This window comes from Plectropomus leopardus, chromosome 2 (assembly GCF_008729295.1).
Source record: "Plectropomus leopardus isolate mb chromosome 2, YSFRI_Pleo_2.0, whole genome shotgun sequence".
Lineage (NCBI taxonomy): Eukaryota > Metazoa > Chordata > Actinopteri > Perciformes > Serranidae > Plectropomus > Plectropomus leopardus.
Window position 1 is genome coordinate 8,731,284 of NC_056464.1, and position 18,813 is coordinate 8,750,096.

General features: G+C 38.8%; 1 protein-coding gene across 4 annotated transcripts in view; it reads left to right on the top strand.

Moving 5' to 3' along the window:
* Positions 1–18,813, top strand: part of cdk18 (cyclin dependent kinase 18) — a 57,307-nt gene that overhangs the window by 15,772 nt on the left and 22,722 nt on the right. For all 4 annotated transcript variants that reach the window (XM_042499583.1, XM_042499590.1, XM_042499568.1 and 1 more), the window contains exon 2: positions 9,809–9,944. In XM_042499583.1, coding sequence (XP_042355517.1) covers positions 9,827–9,944 — 118 coding nt within the window. In that variant the 5' untranslated portion in view covers positions 9,809–9,826. The remainder of the gene's footprint in view (positions 1–9,808; positions 9,945–18,813) is intronic.

Consider the following 18,813-nt stretch of genomic DNA (forward strand, 5'->3'; position numbering starts at 1 on the left):
TGTCTGTATTTTCACACTAGAAAGTTACTGATGCAGCCCAAACTTCAGTCAAAGACACGCAGCAGGGCTGTTGCCAAGATTCTAAAAAATGCAGAGGTAATGAGTCACAGTACCCCCATTACAGCCTCACTCTTTTGAAATTTTGCCCAGACATAAAATGCCGTAAAAAAGAAATGTCTTATCATCTGAGCTGTTCAATTCAGTTTTCTGTAAACACTATTTCACTAAATGAGGTCTACATGCTGCTTCAAAGCTTTCTCCACATTGCGAAGAATAAAATGATAGTTAACTTTTTTTGCTGTCCTAAAGACATATGTAAAAAAAAAAAAAAACAACTACAAAAAAAAACCCCTTCAATTGGCCCTTAAAAAGTTCCACTATTTTAAACTGTGAGACCTCTAAACAAAACAACAAATTGAGCCTCTTAAAACAACTCATATAAGCGTACAATGCTTCATTTAACAGTGTGCTGATTTTCCACTGCTCAATTTAAGTGTTCAGCACAAAAACAGCTTGATGTTAGGAAATGATTGTGATCATGGTTAAAGGAAATGTTCACTGTTGGTAGAACACATAAATACTTAAATTACCACCTGGTGGTTGTGTGCCTCAGTTCACCAGTCAAGTTGCACTCACAGTTTACATCCATGTCTGTGAAAAGATGGATGCTTCACACACAGCTTCCCCCCAACAGCAAAGAAGATCTGTACAATCAGCACATTTTCAAGGTGGGCACCCAAAATTAGAGTCACCAATTTAGTATCTGACTTAATGTCTCCCCTTCTGTTCCTGAGATATAATGTTGAGTAATGGCCAGAGAAGTTTCGCAAAACATTATGATGTCACAGTGAAGTGGACCTTTGACCCCTCGGATATAAAATGTCATTACTCCTTAATTTTATTTAATCAGACATCTGCTGGAATTTTTAGCACATGAATATTTACATGCTTTATTAGGTCACATTAACCTTGACCTTTGACTCTTTTAACATCAAATTCTAATCAGTTCATTCTTGGGTGCAAATGAACATTTGTGCCAAATTTGTGGAAACTTCCTCAATGTCTTCTTCAGAATTTGCTGTCACAAGAATGAGGCAGATGCAAGGTCATAGTGACCTTGACCTTTGACCACCGAAGTCTAATCAATTCATTGTTAAGATTGAGTGGACGTTTGTGCCAAATTTAAAGATATTCCCTCAATACATTCTTGAGATATCAAATTCACAAGAATGAGACAAATGCTGCAGCTATATCACTGTCTACAGGCAGGTCGAACAGTGCTTGTTTTAGCCATTTCCGAACATAATTCTTCCTTTTATTTAAGATTATTTGCTGAAAATTTGGAAGTCTTGGCTGCAGCCTTGTGGCACTTGTCCTCAATGCTGGGAGTGTTTTCCGTAAATACACATCACATGACTGTGCTTTTATCTGTAATATTAGAGATGCTTTTGTATGAATGGCCCACTGTCAACTGACTGTATTTTGGAGGGTTGTCATGTGAAATTCATGAGAAAATAAATGAAAGTTAGATACATCCAGCAAACATTTACAAAACCAAACCAACCAAACAGAAAGATATAAACCCGCATGGTGATGCATGAGATGGTGATAGCAGCTGAGAAAGACAAGCAGAAATCAGAGAGGAATGGGGATTGAGATGAGAGTTGGAGCAAACATGATGTAACAAGTGACATGTAGTAACATGAAGTGATTCAGGCACGAAATGGCCATCAGGAAGGTCGGGAATACTCCATGGGATTGTCTTGTGAGGGTTTGTCTTTTTTTCCCAACCTGGACATAATATATATTTTGTAACAATTTATTTTGAAAACCTCACACGTATGATTCCACTTACTTTGCCACGTCCGTCACTAGCTCTCCCCGTCAGCTCTGTCTGGGTTAAATGCATATATGAGTGTCAGTATGTGAGCGGACTACAGTTGTAGGCTGATTTGACCACAGAGATGCAAGTGACGGCTGGCTTGACCGCAGTTATTTTAAGAACGTGCCCTGCAGGCTACTCATTGCCTCTTTGCAGGCGACGAGGCGCTTGCAGGCACCATGAGCACCAGCTAAGCAACTGATTTGTTGAAAACTTAGTGTAATTATTATATTTGAATATGTAGTGTGAATAAAGTGAGCCTCCTGGTCTAATTTATTTTTATTTTTTTTACTTTGAGAATGATACTAAATACTGCTGATTGACTACAAGCATTCAGAGCCTAAAATTGTACCCTTTTTCCAAACAGAGGAGTCTGTTGTCTACAAAATAAATGAAGCACACCGCCAGTTCTCCACACACGCTGTCTGTTGCCATCAGTTGTCTTACTCATGACCCTACCAATTAAGTTGTTCAAGAGGGCAAAAAAGAGAGGAAAGTTAATAAAGAGAGGCTCGGAGAGGGGGCTGGTACATTTCTTTGTATCCTGTTTAGAAAAGCAGAACTTTGGATCCTTTTTCAAACACCAGAGCTGAGTGTGGATGAAAGGAGAGAAGAGAAAGCAAGTGAGGACAAGGTTAGTGTAAAAAGAGAGAGCAGTCTCTGTTCTGGGCGAGACCCTGAAAACAGCTAACATGTTGCATGTTGACCACTTCTGGCTGAACACAAACATGCAGTTTTGTTGATGGCACATATTACTCATTCAAAGGTGGGCAGACCTGTTAAAAGAAGAAAAGAAATTGGTTTTGAAGATTCTGTTTGGATTACATTCTTGGCCATGACTTGAGTGTGAACTGTAAACAAGAAGGAATGTCTGCACAGTGAAACTCACTACATTTTGAGTCATTTTTTAGTCATGACTGACAAATATTTGGAAATGAAGTTAATTTAGATATGCATGTGTGTTTCTTCTGCTCTCATCGAACGCTGCAAGGAAAGCTTTATTGGTCAGTCTCCCATATTAATATTTACATTTGAAACATTTTACTGAGGCTCTCATTTAGAGAAATCAGCATTTTTCAGCTTTCATTTTTCAATGTTTGGTGCTAATCTCTAAGCAGGGATTTAGTGCTGCTGGAGTGCACCGGAATGATGCTTCCCCACTTTATAAACAGACCTTAAGAATTACTATTGTCGGCACATTCAGTTTTAAATCCAAATTTTTAACCTAAATTTTGGTGCCCATGAGTCTTCTCTAAACCTAAGAAGGCTTGTTGCCCGATAAATGTTATGTTCCTTACAATCCAGATCCCTAAAATTTAAGTTGTCTTTTTAAGGAGTGACTAAACCCCCTTAAGTGGGAGAGGAGGCTTAAGTGCCTCCTCCCTGGAAAGTGAAAAAAGTTGCAAAAAATGATGTGCAGTTCTTGGAGGGAGGGCTAAGACATGCCTGGTCTCCCAATCATGCTGCCTCTCGATCCACAGCACCTCCCTGCACCCACACAAAGTAGTGGGTTGGTGAAAGGGCGGTACATGATGGAGACAGGGGGCTCAGTTGGTGATGAAAGCAGACTCTTGCTACAAATTAAAGTAGGATTGTTTAAGAAAACAAAATGTTATCTTTAATCATTTTAGTCTATGCATATCAAATAATTAGTCATATTAAGTGTGAAATAAGACACCAAAGTACATTAGTAATTACTTGGCAATTACTTTTCTCACATACTGCCATAGTTTTCAACTTTATACTACAACAGCCCAGTGGAATCCCTGATATTTAGTTATAGCTTTTGCTTTTGGTGCCAGCCCCAACACTTTAAGTGGGTCCATCTGGCCACCCTTGTGAAAAACTTCTAGAGGCGTTATGATGTGTTAATATAGGGCCATTAAGCTGCATCAGTCTTCCATGACCAAGAGAAATTTGAATTCAAAAGTTAGTGGAAGGTTTCAGTGCATGAAGGTGTGAAATATTACATACTGTCCAAGCCCACTATCAGACAGAAACTGTCAGGGCCAGGTAAAACAACACTACAAAATTAAAGAAAACTTAAGCAGCATAACTACACCTAAGAGTATGATGTTAAATAGGATTCAAGTGAAGGACATTGGTTAAGTGTTGGATTTTTTTTTTCTGTATGTATTTATTTCCTGTAAAATGTTTCAAGGATGAGGATGATTAGGTCATTAGATATATTAATATTATGATATGTCAATTGAAACATCTACACGTGTCTAAGTAACAACACAGTTACACTTATTTGATAGAGAGCACTGAATAGAAAACGCACAATATAACGTCAGTGAAAAGATCCTGGAACAGAAGGTTATTTTCCATCAACATTATAATAACCACAATCCTCCTCCTCTTCCTCTGACAGATCACAACAAACCAAACTAGTGAAAGACTGCAGCATTGTTATCCAGCTTTTGACACAAAGAGGTCTTTGTACTGTTGTTTTTCATACAGATGCCAATTTGCTTGAGTGGATTACATGTTTAGACCACAGTATCAACTGCAGTGTGCTTTGTTAATTCGGACTCCTGCATATGTGCTGCAGGTACCCCTTCCTGCAGTATAGCTCTACCCAGCTGAGACACAGAGGAAGTCTGGCTTCATAAAGGCCACCTGGTGAATTCTCAAAGGGAAAAACATCAGCCACAAACAGAACAGCACTTTAGCCAAGCAGCCGGGTGGTATTGATTTCTTTCTGCACAGTAAGCCTCTTTCCTCCTCCATTCTCAATTCCCTAATCTACTTTATCTGATCGCTTTTTATTATACCCATTTCCTAAACTTGTAGGCTTTTCTGATACTGTGTATTTTGTCTGATAGTTAACTGATTGCCAAGTTTTTATGTTCATTCTAGCCTTCATCATATAGTATTATCACAATATTAATTCACCGTGCGCTGAAAGAAAACTGCCACACTGCAGTAAATTATTGCTGCCATGACATCTGTATGTTTGAAATAGATGTTAATGACACCTTTTCTGTCAAGATGGATGAAGTCACACGTCCCTGGGCCATGATTGTGTGTTATTAACGGCTTATAAAGGATGACGTGCACACTTTTAGTAGGGATGTAGCAGTTGCTTTGCTATTTTTTCTGCCAAGAGCACACTCCCCATCCATCCAGTCACATAACATAAATTTGATTCATCTCTAAAGGCTTCTCCTTTTCAGGATTAGAAAACCTCCTTTTCTCTGAATTGATCTGGGGATTATTTGCTTCCACTATCGCCTTTTGAGCTGCCTCCTCCGCTCGCTGTTCAATTTATGGCTGCCACCCACTCTTTTCTGGCTGTGAGAATGCCTTTGTTATTTTCCCCAAACTACCAGGCCTCTGTGCACATGTCACATACCTAGCTTTCAACTCCAGGAATGAAAATACATAATAGGTTTGGTGCCTTAATGTGATGGCTGATGTAAAACCAGATAAAGAGCTAACTATCTTTCACATTAATTCAACTTTTCCATTTTATATAACAGGAATTTATGATAAAATGGCACCTTTTGTTGATTAAGGAGGGACCTGTGGAGCCCTGTCTTGTAAACAAACAGAAGCCATTACATTAAGTGTATTTGAGTGTAGTTGAGTGCATTTCCTTCTTAATAAAAATTTTAAACCGGGTTTAAATCCAGCGTTGTTTGCCTCCATGTTTACCTGCTAGTGCTCTTCTTCTTTCCTGCTATTATTGGTGCATTGCTGCATATCTTGGAGTGTTGTCATCAGTGGAATAGTGTGAAACCAGTGGTAGGATGGTGTATTGCGTCAGCTGCTTGAACGCATTATGCATCCTCATGTGCAAGATGAAAAAAAAACCCAGCTTCATAGGACGACTAGAGGTGCAAAATCCCACAGGGAACCCGTGAAGTGCTGTCATTAAATGCAGGTTCTTTAGGTGTAAAAACGTCTGTGGGAGACCGAAATATTAAATTGTGGTCTTTCTTCTAGTTTCAAAGCCATGAAAACTATAATTTAGTAAACTTTACCGTTTTTCATCCAGACTTTGTCAGGACCCATGTGTGACCCTCTCCTTGACTCCAGCTCATGTTATTTATTCACTTCTCTTTAGAGATGCACTGATCAGTCACAATTTTTAGCTTGATTGGCCATGACCAATGACCAGCCGGTCAGTGTCAGATGTGACTGATCCTGTGTCGATCAAATTGACATAAATGTACTGCACCGTTTGCAGTTCATGCTGCAAATGGTAACTGGATACTGTCAGGGCCACTGCAACATGTTCTCTAAAGCTGTTATTTATTCCCATGCATGCTGTACATAGTTTGAAAGCTACTGTGTTAAACTAATGAGCAGACGGGGGCACTCCGCCCATATCTGTACTAATCATGGAGTTGCTCAAATGTGTAGCATAGCAAAGCTAATGCTGGCCAATTTCTGTAAATGAATGACAGATACCGAAACACTTAACTTCTTAGTTCAGGAGGTATAACTCAATAAAAACACGAGATTGATTGGTGGTCTACCCGAGTCCACTAGGGTGATGGATAAGAAGCTCAAAATGCCCACATAGAAAATCTAATGCTAACAGTATCATTTAAGTAAAATGCCAAATACCAAAATGATTAGCGCCATGTTCAGAGAGGTTTAATTGAAATAAAAACACAGTTTTCAGTGGTCTACATTAGTCTGCCAGTCAGTCTGGTTAGCTTTCTTACTGAGTGGAGTCCATTTGATAGATTTGGTAGTTTATCCTGTGGCAGCAAAACATTTTAATGCTCACTGGAGCGGAGAGGGAGCTATCAAACTGATCTGATCACGCTCCTGCTGTCTTAAAAAAATAGTTTGGCAAAGAAATTGCATTCAGCGCATTTGTACAACAGTGAGTGATACCCGCTGATGAGGGGCACCAAATGACAAAAAAAGGGGAAGATATGGCTTATGATTTGTGGCTTGGTAATAATGTTGTGAAGTGAGCAGTGAGGATGGTGAGACCTTGGATATACATCGCAATGAGGACACTGTCAGTCATTTCTGTTTGCTTAAGCGAACTGTCTGAGCCTTTCTTTGATGCTCCTGTTGACTGTGGGATTATTTTACTGTTGGCGCCTGCTGAATTTTCCAGGTAAAATATCCTTGTTACTGTTGAACACTTCAGTGCCTGAAATTAATTTTTCAAAATGTGTCACACAGGAGGATTTATATACTTTGGAGGAGGTTTAACTACACTTACTACTGCCTTATCCTATAGATTGCATTTTGATGTTCTTCTCGGGATTCTCTTCACTATATCCATTGCTGTAATGTGTTGTGTCTTCCTCTTCCACTATAGTGGTCATCTCTTTGAGCTGCATCGGTGTCCTTAGTCTTTCTTTTGGTGGTTGCCTCTTCTCTCATCTCCATGCTTTAATCTAACTTACGGCTAACTTACGGTTTAGCGATCCACTAACTTCAGATGGGGATAAAATGATTTAATTGTGCAGGTGTTCTAGATTTTCAAAATGTTCTCAATCCAAATGAATCAAATCCTGATAGTGAAATGAATCATTTCGTAGAAGTTGTGGAGCTCAAAATAATTCACCCACTGATTTACAGATGTCTCCTTCCCAATTTAAGCCAATGGGAAAAAGTCTTTTTTGGCCCAGTGGTGTTATGTGATGGACCTTGACAGTGTAGTTACATGATCTAGCCACTGTTGAAATGGTTTTAAAGTCCTGGACACTTGCTGAAGGCCAGGTGTGCTGTCCATGGCAGAAGTCTGTATTCTACACTGGAGCCAACATTGGCTAAAATTTATTAGACAACATTATGTATGTGTGTGGAAATGTCCCATAGTACGAGTGGTACATTTGCAGGAATTTGTGAAATTATGCACAGTACCAGCAATCCTGCACCTAAAATCAGGCCCTACTCTTCCAGAAGACAAACGTTTTCTGCTGGCGTGAAGGGAGCAGAGTGGTTTAACATGATTGCTAGGTCAACTAAGATTTATAGTTTGAAAAGAGCCTTAATTTACCCAGAATTGATTGCAATCAGTCCTTCCGGCCCTCTTAGAATAGTCAAAAACTAGACAGCTGTGCACAGATGATAAATTAAGACATCTGAGATAAAGGAATCTCTTGCGCGTCAGCCCCTCCACAGGCGGTGGTCGGTGTTCACAGAATGGCCAAATTACAGCAAACAATTGAATGGACCACTTCACAAGGACTGCACCCAACGAAAATATTGAAGCACACAGTTCATTTAGATATTAAATAAAGTGCAAATGACGTTTTGATGCACAGTGTTCATCAGTCAAACAGTCATGGTACAGAGGTTATTTACATTTTTAGGGTGATAGTATCAGTACATGCATTGTAGTATTGATGTTGTTGACAATGTTGATGTCAGTGTTGTAGTAACAGTACATATTGTTCTTGTGTGCTATATTGCAACATTGGCCTTTATGGTGCCATACCTGATGCTACATTATTGTGGCTGTCATGACCCATTGATGGTGATGTATACTATATTATAAATGGTTTACGTTATTAGGAGTTGTTTGTGATATTTAATGCTCACTGTATTATTATCATAGAAGGTAGAAGGTAGATTTATTTACATTTGTCCTTAAGCCATAGTTTCTATGGCGTTATGGTGGACACTTATTGATCTACTCCTGTGTAGCTTGAATCTACATAGGTGCAAGTCATCCTGTGCACTGAATAATGACCACTGTTGTATGTTTCTTTGTCATATTATTTGTGCTTTATGTGTTCTATTATGTTTATGTTTAACACTTGCTGCAACACAAATTGCCCTCTGGGACAAATAAAAAAATTGAATTGAATTGAATTATATTGTCGATCTATATCTACACAAAGTCGGACTGTTAGGAACATAACAGGGTGGTTTCCTTCTTGGGAAATTGAACATTTTTTCACCATTGAGTTGATGATTCATGCCGTTTCAGTCGCAAATATAACCCTCATAAGAACATTAAACCATGAGCTGCATATTAAAATCCCATTATTTGACTTGGTTGTGTTATGTATAAATTGTATTATTCCATTATAAGTAAGAAGCTCACCGCTGCTAGTGGCAGCTATTGCATGTAGTTGGATTATTATGACGTAGCTCTGGATGCTGCACTCAGTATTTTAATTACATTTCTGCTGTGCATGTATATGTGCGTACAGTATGTGTATATGTCATTTTCCTGATAGGACTCGGAAAGCTGTCTGACTTGCACTGTGCAGGTATCAAAACAGGCAGGGCCATCTGATAAATACGCTGGGATTGCTCAGACATAGTAATACCCTGATGGGTTATTGAGGCCTAAAAATAACAGTAGGGAATGTGCAGTCTGGCTGTAATTGAACCCCCCATACACATCTCCTCAGGCTTTCACAATAATGAGCAGAAACACACACATATGCACAGATCTGTGTCACTAAAGGAATCACGCAGACCCCATGACATCGGTCTCTGCCGCAGACAGAGAGAAAGAGAATAAAAAGAGGAGGTAGAGAAAAAAGTGCAGTAGAGTGATAACTAACTAGTAGGGCTTGTGGAACCTACTGGGGGAGAGAAGATATTGATCAGCTGCTTTCCTGCTGTGTCTGCCTCATTATCAGACACAGAGAACTGTCTTTGGTTAAGCTGCTCATAAAAATCCACCACAGCAGCGTAACATGCTCTGCAGCTCGTGTTATGTAGGCAGTGAAGCAGGGACTGTTTACGCTTTAGTTTCTTTAATTTATGGTACAAAACATGTTCTGTGCTTGATGAAAACTTCAAACCTGTTTTTCTAAATGCTTTGCATCTGTAGTTTGTATTACATATGTAACAAATATTGAACCTTTCTTTTTTTGGAAAACAGAAGCATCAAAGACTGTGCGGATGCATATACTGCATGCATTGATGGATCAGATTAATTGTATACCTTTTGATGTATGTCATTCTGTTTGTCTTTTTTTCTCCCAGGGTCTGTTTTTTAGCAACATGAACAAGATGAAGAACTTTAAGAGGCGTTTCTCTCTTTCTGTTCCTCGCACTGAGACCATTGAGGAGAACGAGTTCACTGAGCAGATAAATCAGCTCAATATACGGCACACTCAGGGTAAGAACCCACATTTCACTTACTAAAGTGTCATTCAGCCATGGGGAACCCAAATGATATACAGTGTGGGCCTCAAATTTGGAGAAATTCTAAACTTTAGAGAAAATAAACTATGTTGGGTTTCATTAGTAACACAGTGTTGATATTAAATGATTCTGCAAAACCCTGTACTACAATCAATGACAGCATTTTCAAACATATAATGGCACTATTTTTAAATAATGAATAAACCTGCAAAATCTGAGCGTGGCTGTACAATGTTTAAGATCTGCTTAAGGTTAAAGCTGCTCTAATCAATATTTTTAAAATATGGGCTGTTTCTAAAACAATAGATTGTACTAACCTATTTCTGTATGCCTGCCACCACCACGGAAACAAAGTGTAAAGAAGCTGAGACGGAGAGAGAGAACGCCCTCTTTCTCTCTCCTCCAAACGCAGAGCAAACATTAGGCAGTTATTATCAAATATAAACCAAGGCGCTGTCACTGTGTCATAGTGATGGGCGGGCCAACCCGGCCCATTAAGAGAGCCAGTCCACTCCACCCGACCTGTAAACATATGTGTCAATCAATGACCTAAACCCGAACAGCAAACCTGCAAACCTGAGCTGAAATTTTCTGGTAATAGCCTACCTGTTGATGGCTATATTCTATGTAATTTCTAGTAAATATCAGAATATCAAACTTGTTTTCTTGTACAAACAGAAAAACAGCAAGTTCTCATCCATCTTTTAAGAGTTTATGTCTTGAGGCTATGATTTTGAGCACACAGCTGATAACCTACCTGGTTTGTTGATATAAACACACAGCTGATCGACACACTAGTTTGTTTACATGTCGTTACAGAAGTGCATATTCAGTGCAGACTGACATACTCCTGCTTGCTGTGAGGACACGGTGTGAGGCCAACATATTTGCAGACTAATATATTTTTACCAGACATGGTGACCAGAGAGATTTTAATATGTTGGCCTTCAACATATTTTCCTCATTAAAAGCCGAATTAAGGATAGCCTGAGCGCAGCAGCACTGATGATAAAGCTGCCTGTTGAGAGACAGAAACAAAGAAAGGAGTTAGATTATTGCAGAAAGTTATCAATAAGTTGCTCAGAGCACTGCTTCGTCACTTTATGAACTGCCCTCCGGGAATCGGTGTTTTCTAACAAGCTTACCCGAACTAGCCAAAGCAACCGAACCGCCTGACCCACGGTTTATGAGTTTAGCTGTGCATCACTACTGTGTGGCCTATTTCTTGCATAAAATATCCTCATAAATATATTTAAGAGCACTGTTTGGCTGTAATTCCAGAGTTTGTGAACATGTATCGGGCTCCGTACTGTTTCAGTATTGTATAAAAATGGAGGCTAAAAAACTGAGATCACACCGTAAAATTAAGCAGTTCTGATAAAATAGGAACCATGATTTTGTTGCCTGTTTCTTGCCTTGTTTGATCTGAGTGTAGGATAGCACGTCTGTCTCTCTGTCCTGATTCACTTCTATTCTGTTATTTTGTTTGTGCACATGGTGGCGGGCATGCAAAAATGAGTCAGTACAATCTAAAGCGCCCTCAGGCGTATTTTTGCCAGCAAATTAGCAGGAAGGTCTGGGCGGAGGCAAGATTAAAGGAAGTTTACCACAGTTCATTTGCACATGCTACCCACAATATTATGATGCAAAGCTGGCTGAAAAGCTACAAAGTATCCCTTTAAGCCACTGTTACTTTTTACAGGTATTCTGGTTATGTAGATTGCCATACAAAAATGTTTTTGTAACTCCATTCTTACTTGAAGGACTTCAGTTTTGAAAGGGTGGCCCCAGTGGCTGAGAATACCATTTTATAACCAATAAATCATTTGTTAATTAAGCGCGTTCAAAGTCCTGAACTCTGAGCTCTACCTCTACTTCCTTGTGTCTTTTGGTCGCTGTGTGAATGAACAGCTCATGTCTAATAATAGAGCACAAACTGCAATCTAATTCTGTTTTTTTATGCCAAATACAAAAGCCTTCCTTCCTTTCCTGTCTGTAGACCCTCGCAGATTAACTGGGGTTTTTCCGGCTACGACTGGTACCACCACTGAAGCTTAGCCACAGAGGATCAGCAGGCTTCAAAGGGAAATGAGGGCTATGGTGGGATAAGTAGGAGTAGATAATGCAAAGGGACTGAATGCAATCAGAAGCAGGGTTTTGAGTGTCTCTGCTTTATAATGTAAAGTATGATAGTACAAAGAGATGGAAAAACATAAATGAATTACATAAATATGTACGCACCACTAGATCACAGAGCTACTAGAATGGTTAATACTTTCAACCCAAATATCATCACTGTGCATTGGTGTTTATGGCTTCTTGTTGTAAGGTGATGAAAAAAAGGTTAGAATTGATGATTTCTTTGTAGAATAGATGCAAATAGGTAACTCAAGGTGAGTTAAATTGCTGCCAAGTCAAGTGCACAAAATAAATGTAGAGCAGGTTGTACTGTGATGAAGTGGTTTTATTAGACCTGTTTGTATACAGTAAAACTGCAAAAAAAACCAAAAAAAACCCGGGCTATGATTTGCTTAAACATTAAACTCAAAAGGCTTATATTTGGAACAGGCGTCTATATGGGACATCTTTTAATTCCTTTTACACAAAACTGTTGCTCAGCAAAAAAGGCAATACAATCAAATTTTTTTTTAACCCATTAAAGATGGGGAAGTGGGCTTCTTTTTTTTCGCTTTTCAAAAACATGGATTGAGGGTAATGAGAAACAAAAGAAGTGATGACCCAGTAGACAGCAAGAAATCTGTGAAAAGTATAAAAATTGCCCTGAAAATTTGCCCCAAAACACAAGAAAAAAAGAGAAAGCAAAACAAAAAATAAAAAGACAGAAATTACCTGAAAAAAAAGTATAAGTATCATATAAAAGTATAATATAATAAGTATAAGAATTTTGCAATGTAGCTTTAAATATATAATCATAAATATAATCCACTAGACATTTTTCGTTTGATTTTTTTTTAAACTACTCTTCTACATCTACTAATCTCTCTCTGTTTTTGTGTGTGCGTCTCTCTTGTTTACTGTACCGGTAATACTGTCTTCTTTGCTGCTCATTGTGTCAGTAAAAATAACTGAATGATTGAATTGTGCAGAATTTTTAAAGCTTAGGATGTGTATAGTATGTCCATATTGACAAAAGTTTTAACATATATACATATTTTTATGCTTGATTTAAGCAGCTAACTAAGGTTATCTCCAGTGAGTGGCCAGCAACCCAGTTTTATACATAAGAACTTATATAAAAATAAACTGCATGGTAACCAGACCAGGCCTCTAATTGAGACAGGTCTTTATTTGTCAAAATGTGATGCCACACAGGGCTTGTAAAAGGCACTGGCCATTCAGTTGGGACTAGGCTTAAATAAGTTTTATAGTATTATCACTTGATTCAGTTAAAAATCAGGCAATTAAAGCTTCTGTCTGCTGTGTGAACACAGAATTCAGTAAAGTGAGGCTGTTATTCGTCTGCCTAACAGAGAGAGAAGCAGCTGGATATGTAGTTTAACCCCCCAGAGTACATCTGTCTGCATCACTGTCTGCTCCTGAAGGTCAGGGAAGAGGTAACCAGAACGAGACAGACAGAGAGAGGAGGGAGATATGGAGATAAACAACTTAGTGAAAAAGAAGAAAAGAGATACAAATAGAAACTGAGCTTTGGACCTGAACGCAGCCAATGTTTACACTCCTTTCACATTTTTTCTGTGCATCTCTCTCTTCTATCTCATTCTCCTCTCTCCCATGTGAAGGATTATATCATGCTCCCACAGTGTTATGCCCAGCATATTCTGCTGATTAAATGGAGAACATCATCATGCGTGTTTGCAAGGATATAATCATCACACGCTCAGAACAAATGGTCCATGTGTTTTATTAGTTTATGCACTGAATATTAAAGATGGAAATTTATTATTAAATAGGCTGTAGAAAGATGCCAGTACTTTTGAAAGTGGTGCTGCATGATCAGAGAAAGCAGGGCAAAAGGGCTGTGGCATTCACTTTTGATTAAGAGGAAGAAAACCGACAACTACCAGAATGCATTGTGCTGAAAGCTTGCTGCGTCTGATAAAGACGCTAAAGGATGCCTTTGGCATCAATATGACATGCCGAGGGCCGTGACAAAGCATTAGTATCTGAGAACCTGGGAATCAGAACGGCCTGTTATTTGACATTTTGGGAAAATGCTCATTAGCTTGACTGCAGAGAGTCGATTATCATTTTTACATTTCTGTTTGTGCTCAGATTAAACAAACCGACTATAACATGTTAATTAGTGAGCATTATAGGAGCAGGTAGGTGGATTTTTGAGAGAGCCAGCTGTTTCCCTCAGGGTTTTTTGCAGGAGATAATCAACAACTGTGCAAACAAATCTTACTAAATATACAGCTCATGCTTAAGTGAGTTTAACTCATTCAGTTTTATCAGATTACTGGATGTCATTTTTTCACATTTAAAAACAAGAGCAGCTGGATCAAACTGACAAAGACAGTCAATCAGTCTCACATCACTGAGCACGATGAACTAATGAGCATCCCCTTAGGCACACACAAATACACACAAAAAAAAAACCCACGCATAAGATACAGGAAGACATGGACACAAAAATACACAATTTCATTACTGCTAGTTTAGTCAGATGGGATTTTTTTTGGTACGCGCAAACAGAGGTATACTCTCAGGGCTTCAAGTGTGTGAGGATGTGTGTATGTGTGTGTGTGTCTGTTTCAGTAAATGTTAGGGGTAGCCACGACTGCCACGACTGCCTGACAAACCACTAATATTTTACATTAGGCAGAATCCCCTTGTTCGCTTACCATTTATTAGTCCATTAAGCTGTTTTGCTGAGCTCCCATATGAACGTGAGAGTAATCACATCAGCCACGGTGAAACATCGGCGCTCTGATGAGAGCTTCCTCTTCTTCACAGTTGATAAGTGTGTGTCTGCAGAGAATGTGCTGCAGGAAACAAATCCTGATTAAAGGAACAACAAATCTGTTATTCAAGTCTTGTGATTTACATCAGGTTTTCATGACAGTGAGTTGGTTGAGTCTTCAAATTTAATTAATCTAATTTCTGTTTTATTTTATAAGGGGTTGATGTACACATAATCAAAGAAATGTAAGTCCCTTTACTTGATATTAGTAGATATCCTAAAATAATAAAATTATTACAAAAAGTGCAATAGTCAAAAACATACATCATTGTGGTAAAAAGACATTCTGTACACACAAGCTACAGTTAAACAGCATGAGCAGATGAAATCCAAATAGCAAACGCTGTAGGTACAGTATGAGTACAGTCATTTCAAAGTTAAATTAAAGTAGCATCAACACTGACATTGTTGGGCCTCATAAAGCCATTTCAAATGATCAAACCCTCTGGCACACAGTTGCAGAATAAAAACAAAGCTTTTATTACCAAGCAGCTGAGATTTTCTTATCTTGGATATGTTGACTGGCTGTTGTCCAAAACACACTGGCATTTGATTTTACAGGAAAAGCACCATTAGCCACCGTTCCCATAGATCTACCTCATAACCTGCTTGACCATATCATAGTTTTAACTTTGCCTTAGTTAACCCGCACAGTTCTCTTGTAGCTAAAGAAACAGAGTTCAATTTTGCCAAGTTGAGTCAATGTATCAAGACATAAACACAAAATTGACCTAGCTTACTATAACCTTACAGGCTGTTAAGGTCAAAGTGTTAGCAGACAGATTCCTAACTTCACTTCCATCAGACACAGATCAGCGTTAACGTCCATTTGGAGTCACGGTTCTTTTCGATCCAGTCCAAAACCCAATCCAATTCTCACTCTGTTTTTGTCTCCACTCCTGAAAAACCTCTTCAGCAGCTAAATAGTCCACTTCATTAACTTGCTTATCGTTAACTTTACAATAAATTTGGTGATCTCTTAACTTTTATTGAAATTCCCTTATCAGGCCATATATATTTGATACTTTTACAAACAAGACTTTTCCCCACAGACTTACATTAGGAAACAGACGTCTATCATCGGATACATTTTCGGGAGCATTGAAACTCCTGCGATATGACACCTTTCACTCAAGATTTAATCCATTCAGTTTGATAACATTTGGAAAGTCTGACAGAGTCTGAAGATTATATTATGTGATCACCATTTAAGCTAGCAAAACACTAAACCAAAAGTCAGTCGCTCCACCGGTGCATGCTCTATGGGTCCTGTAATGCGGACTATCAGGGCACCTTCATACTACAGATCAAGTGTTTTTTTGCTTCATGCATCACCAAGCAGCTCTTGGAGGAATGAACGGGGCCCCCCCTCTGTGCTGTATCCAGATTTTCTTAACACAGCCATGAATGAGCCTATTTGGGATATGTAGCCTACGAAATTGGCTGCATTGCTTTACAGTGGGAAAGCGTACAAACAGTTTATGAGAACAGCCTGCAGTAGCATGGCTGTAGACTCCTAGTCTTATGAAATATTCTCAGCAACAATGTTTGTGACATGAGTTTTGAAGCTTATTGACGGTATTGACTAGCTTGTGGGTGCAATTGTGTGCAGCTCTGTCAAAATGTAAATATTTGCAAACATAGACTCGGGGTTAATTCTGCCAGTATTTGTTAACCTTATTCCCCAGCACAATGGCACAGTTATTTCTGACTCCTCTTTGCCTGTGTTTCCGAATCACTGTAACCACAGTTAAAGAAAACATCATGTGGCATACCATATTGGATTGCATTTTTTTCCTTATTAGATGTCTTGCAGGCATCCATTCATATCTCAGCAATCAGAGACTGTGTGTGCGTATGTGTGTGTGTGCTCATATCAGTGACACGTTCACTGGCCCTAATTAGAATTGGGAGATCAAAGGAGCGTTGTAGCTGTGATATTCAAATGACTAGCAAACTGGTTGTCATTTCATCCTCCCAGCCCATTTAGACTGTCAATCAGTCTGACACAAAGTGGCCTGTCAGAAGCCTGTGTGTAGCGCTGTTACAATCGCTTTTAAACTCATCCAGGCGTTTTTATATCTAAGATCCACCTTGGACACTTTCTGTCTGCCTTCTTTATCTTGTTGTTGTCATTGCATGTTTTATGTGATGTGTGTAGGTTATGCAGTTAATATTAATGTGTGTGTGTGTATACATATAAATGTTTGTTTGTGTGTGAGTGAGGGGGAGGCTTTACAGAGATACAGTATTTGAGATATTCCCCTTGACACTGAGACCTGCTTCCCTTGTTAGCCAAAATCTCCATGGAAACAAGGAGTTAAAGCGCTTTGCGCTTCACCCCAGCAGGAAGTGGTTCTAACGTAGACAAACTATGCCTGGAAGCAGCCGATAACGCCTAGACACATGTTCACCTCACACCCTACACTTGCCATTCCAGTGAGGTGGCCGACGCACCACTGAAACGGGAGATCAAACTGCAGCAGGTAGCATTCAAAAGACACCGACCAGGCATCAAACACACATCACAGTCAGTGTTGTATGATGATGATCAAAGTCCATTCTGCTCACCACAGTGGTTGGATAGTGCCGGTGTGCTTACAGAGTATAATTGTCTGATTCAGCAGTCTTTATGATCTGCTCTGTAGTCTTGATGAGCCTCGTCTCTGAAAACAAGAGTCCATTCAACAATCGATAATCTCAGCCCGCATTTTGTAGACATGAAAGCTAGCAACCAAAGTATTGGATGAAGTACCTGACAGCCATACTTGAGTAAAAGCACATATGTCTTATCAAAAAATGACTTTGGTTGAAGTGAAAGTCACCAATTAGAATATTACTCGAGTATCTGATATTCACTGTACTTAAGTATCAAAAGTAAAAGTACAAGTAACTGCTGTAAAAAAAAAAAAGCAAGCAGTCAGAATTATAAAGTTTATCTCTTCATTACATGTGCACCACCTTAAAAATGTAATATGCATTACACTTGAAGAGAAACAAGCTTGGGATTTTTTTTACAGATGAAAGGATTAAAGAATCAATATTTTCTTCTCTTCCATTCCTTCATTTAGCGATGCGTCCCCTCCTCCCTTCCAGCCATATTTTGAAGTAACTAAGATGCTTAGGGAAATTGTAGTGGAGTAAAAGTATACATTTTGTTTAGAAAATGTAGTGTAATACAAGTAAAACTTGACTGAAATATAAAACTCAAGTAAAGTACAGATACAGCCAAAAAAAAAGTACTTTTACAAAGAATTATTACTTTACATTACATTACATCATTGCAGCCTCCATGTTGTTTTGCTGTGGATTTGTACTATAGTTGTGTTTTTGAAAAGGGGCATGCCAACTACAGCGTAGCAACAAAGGCTCCATTAGATCAGATGTCAGTCGGAAGTCAGAAGCTAAACAGTGTCCTGCTTTGGACTAGCCCTGTCTCCTAGAAATGCTTACATACAATTAATTTGAAACAGCAAATGCATTTTTAGACAAAAATGTAACAACCAAGCGAATTACGTGTTATATTGGCATAAAGAAGAAATATTGGTAGTTAATGTACCCAGCAGGTCGCAAAATGTATAAGCAAAATGTTTACTGAGAATGTACAGTCTTCACAGTTATCGGTTTAATGTTCACTAACAGCATATTTCAGAATTCAGAAGAATGTTCAGTGATTTGTATTCCAGTTGTTATTGGCTATAAATAGGCAACCTAGCCATACAATATCCACCTTACAGCATTAATTTTATTACCTTTTTATGACTATGTGCCGGCCATAGCTGTGTCCTGAGGCAATATGTTTTCAGGTTGTCCATACATACATTGCATTTTTGTGACCGCAATATCTCAAGAACGCCTTGTGGGAATTTCTTCAAATTTGGCACAAACATCCACTTGG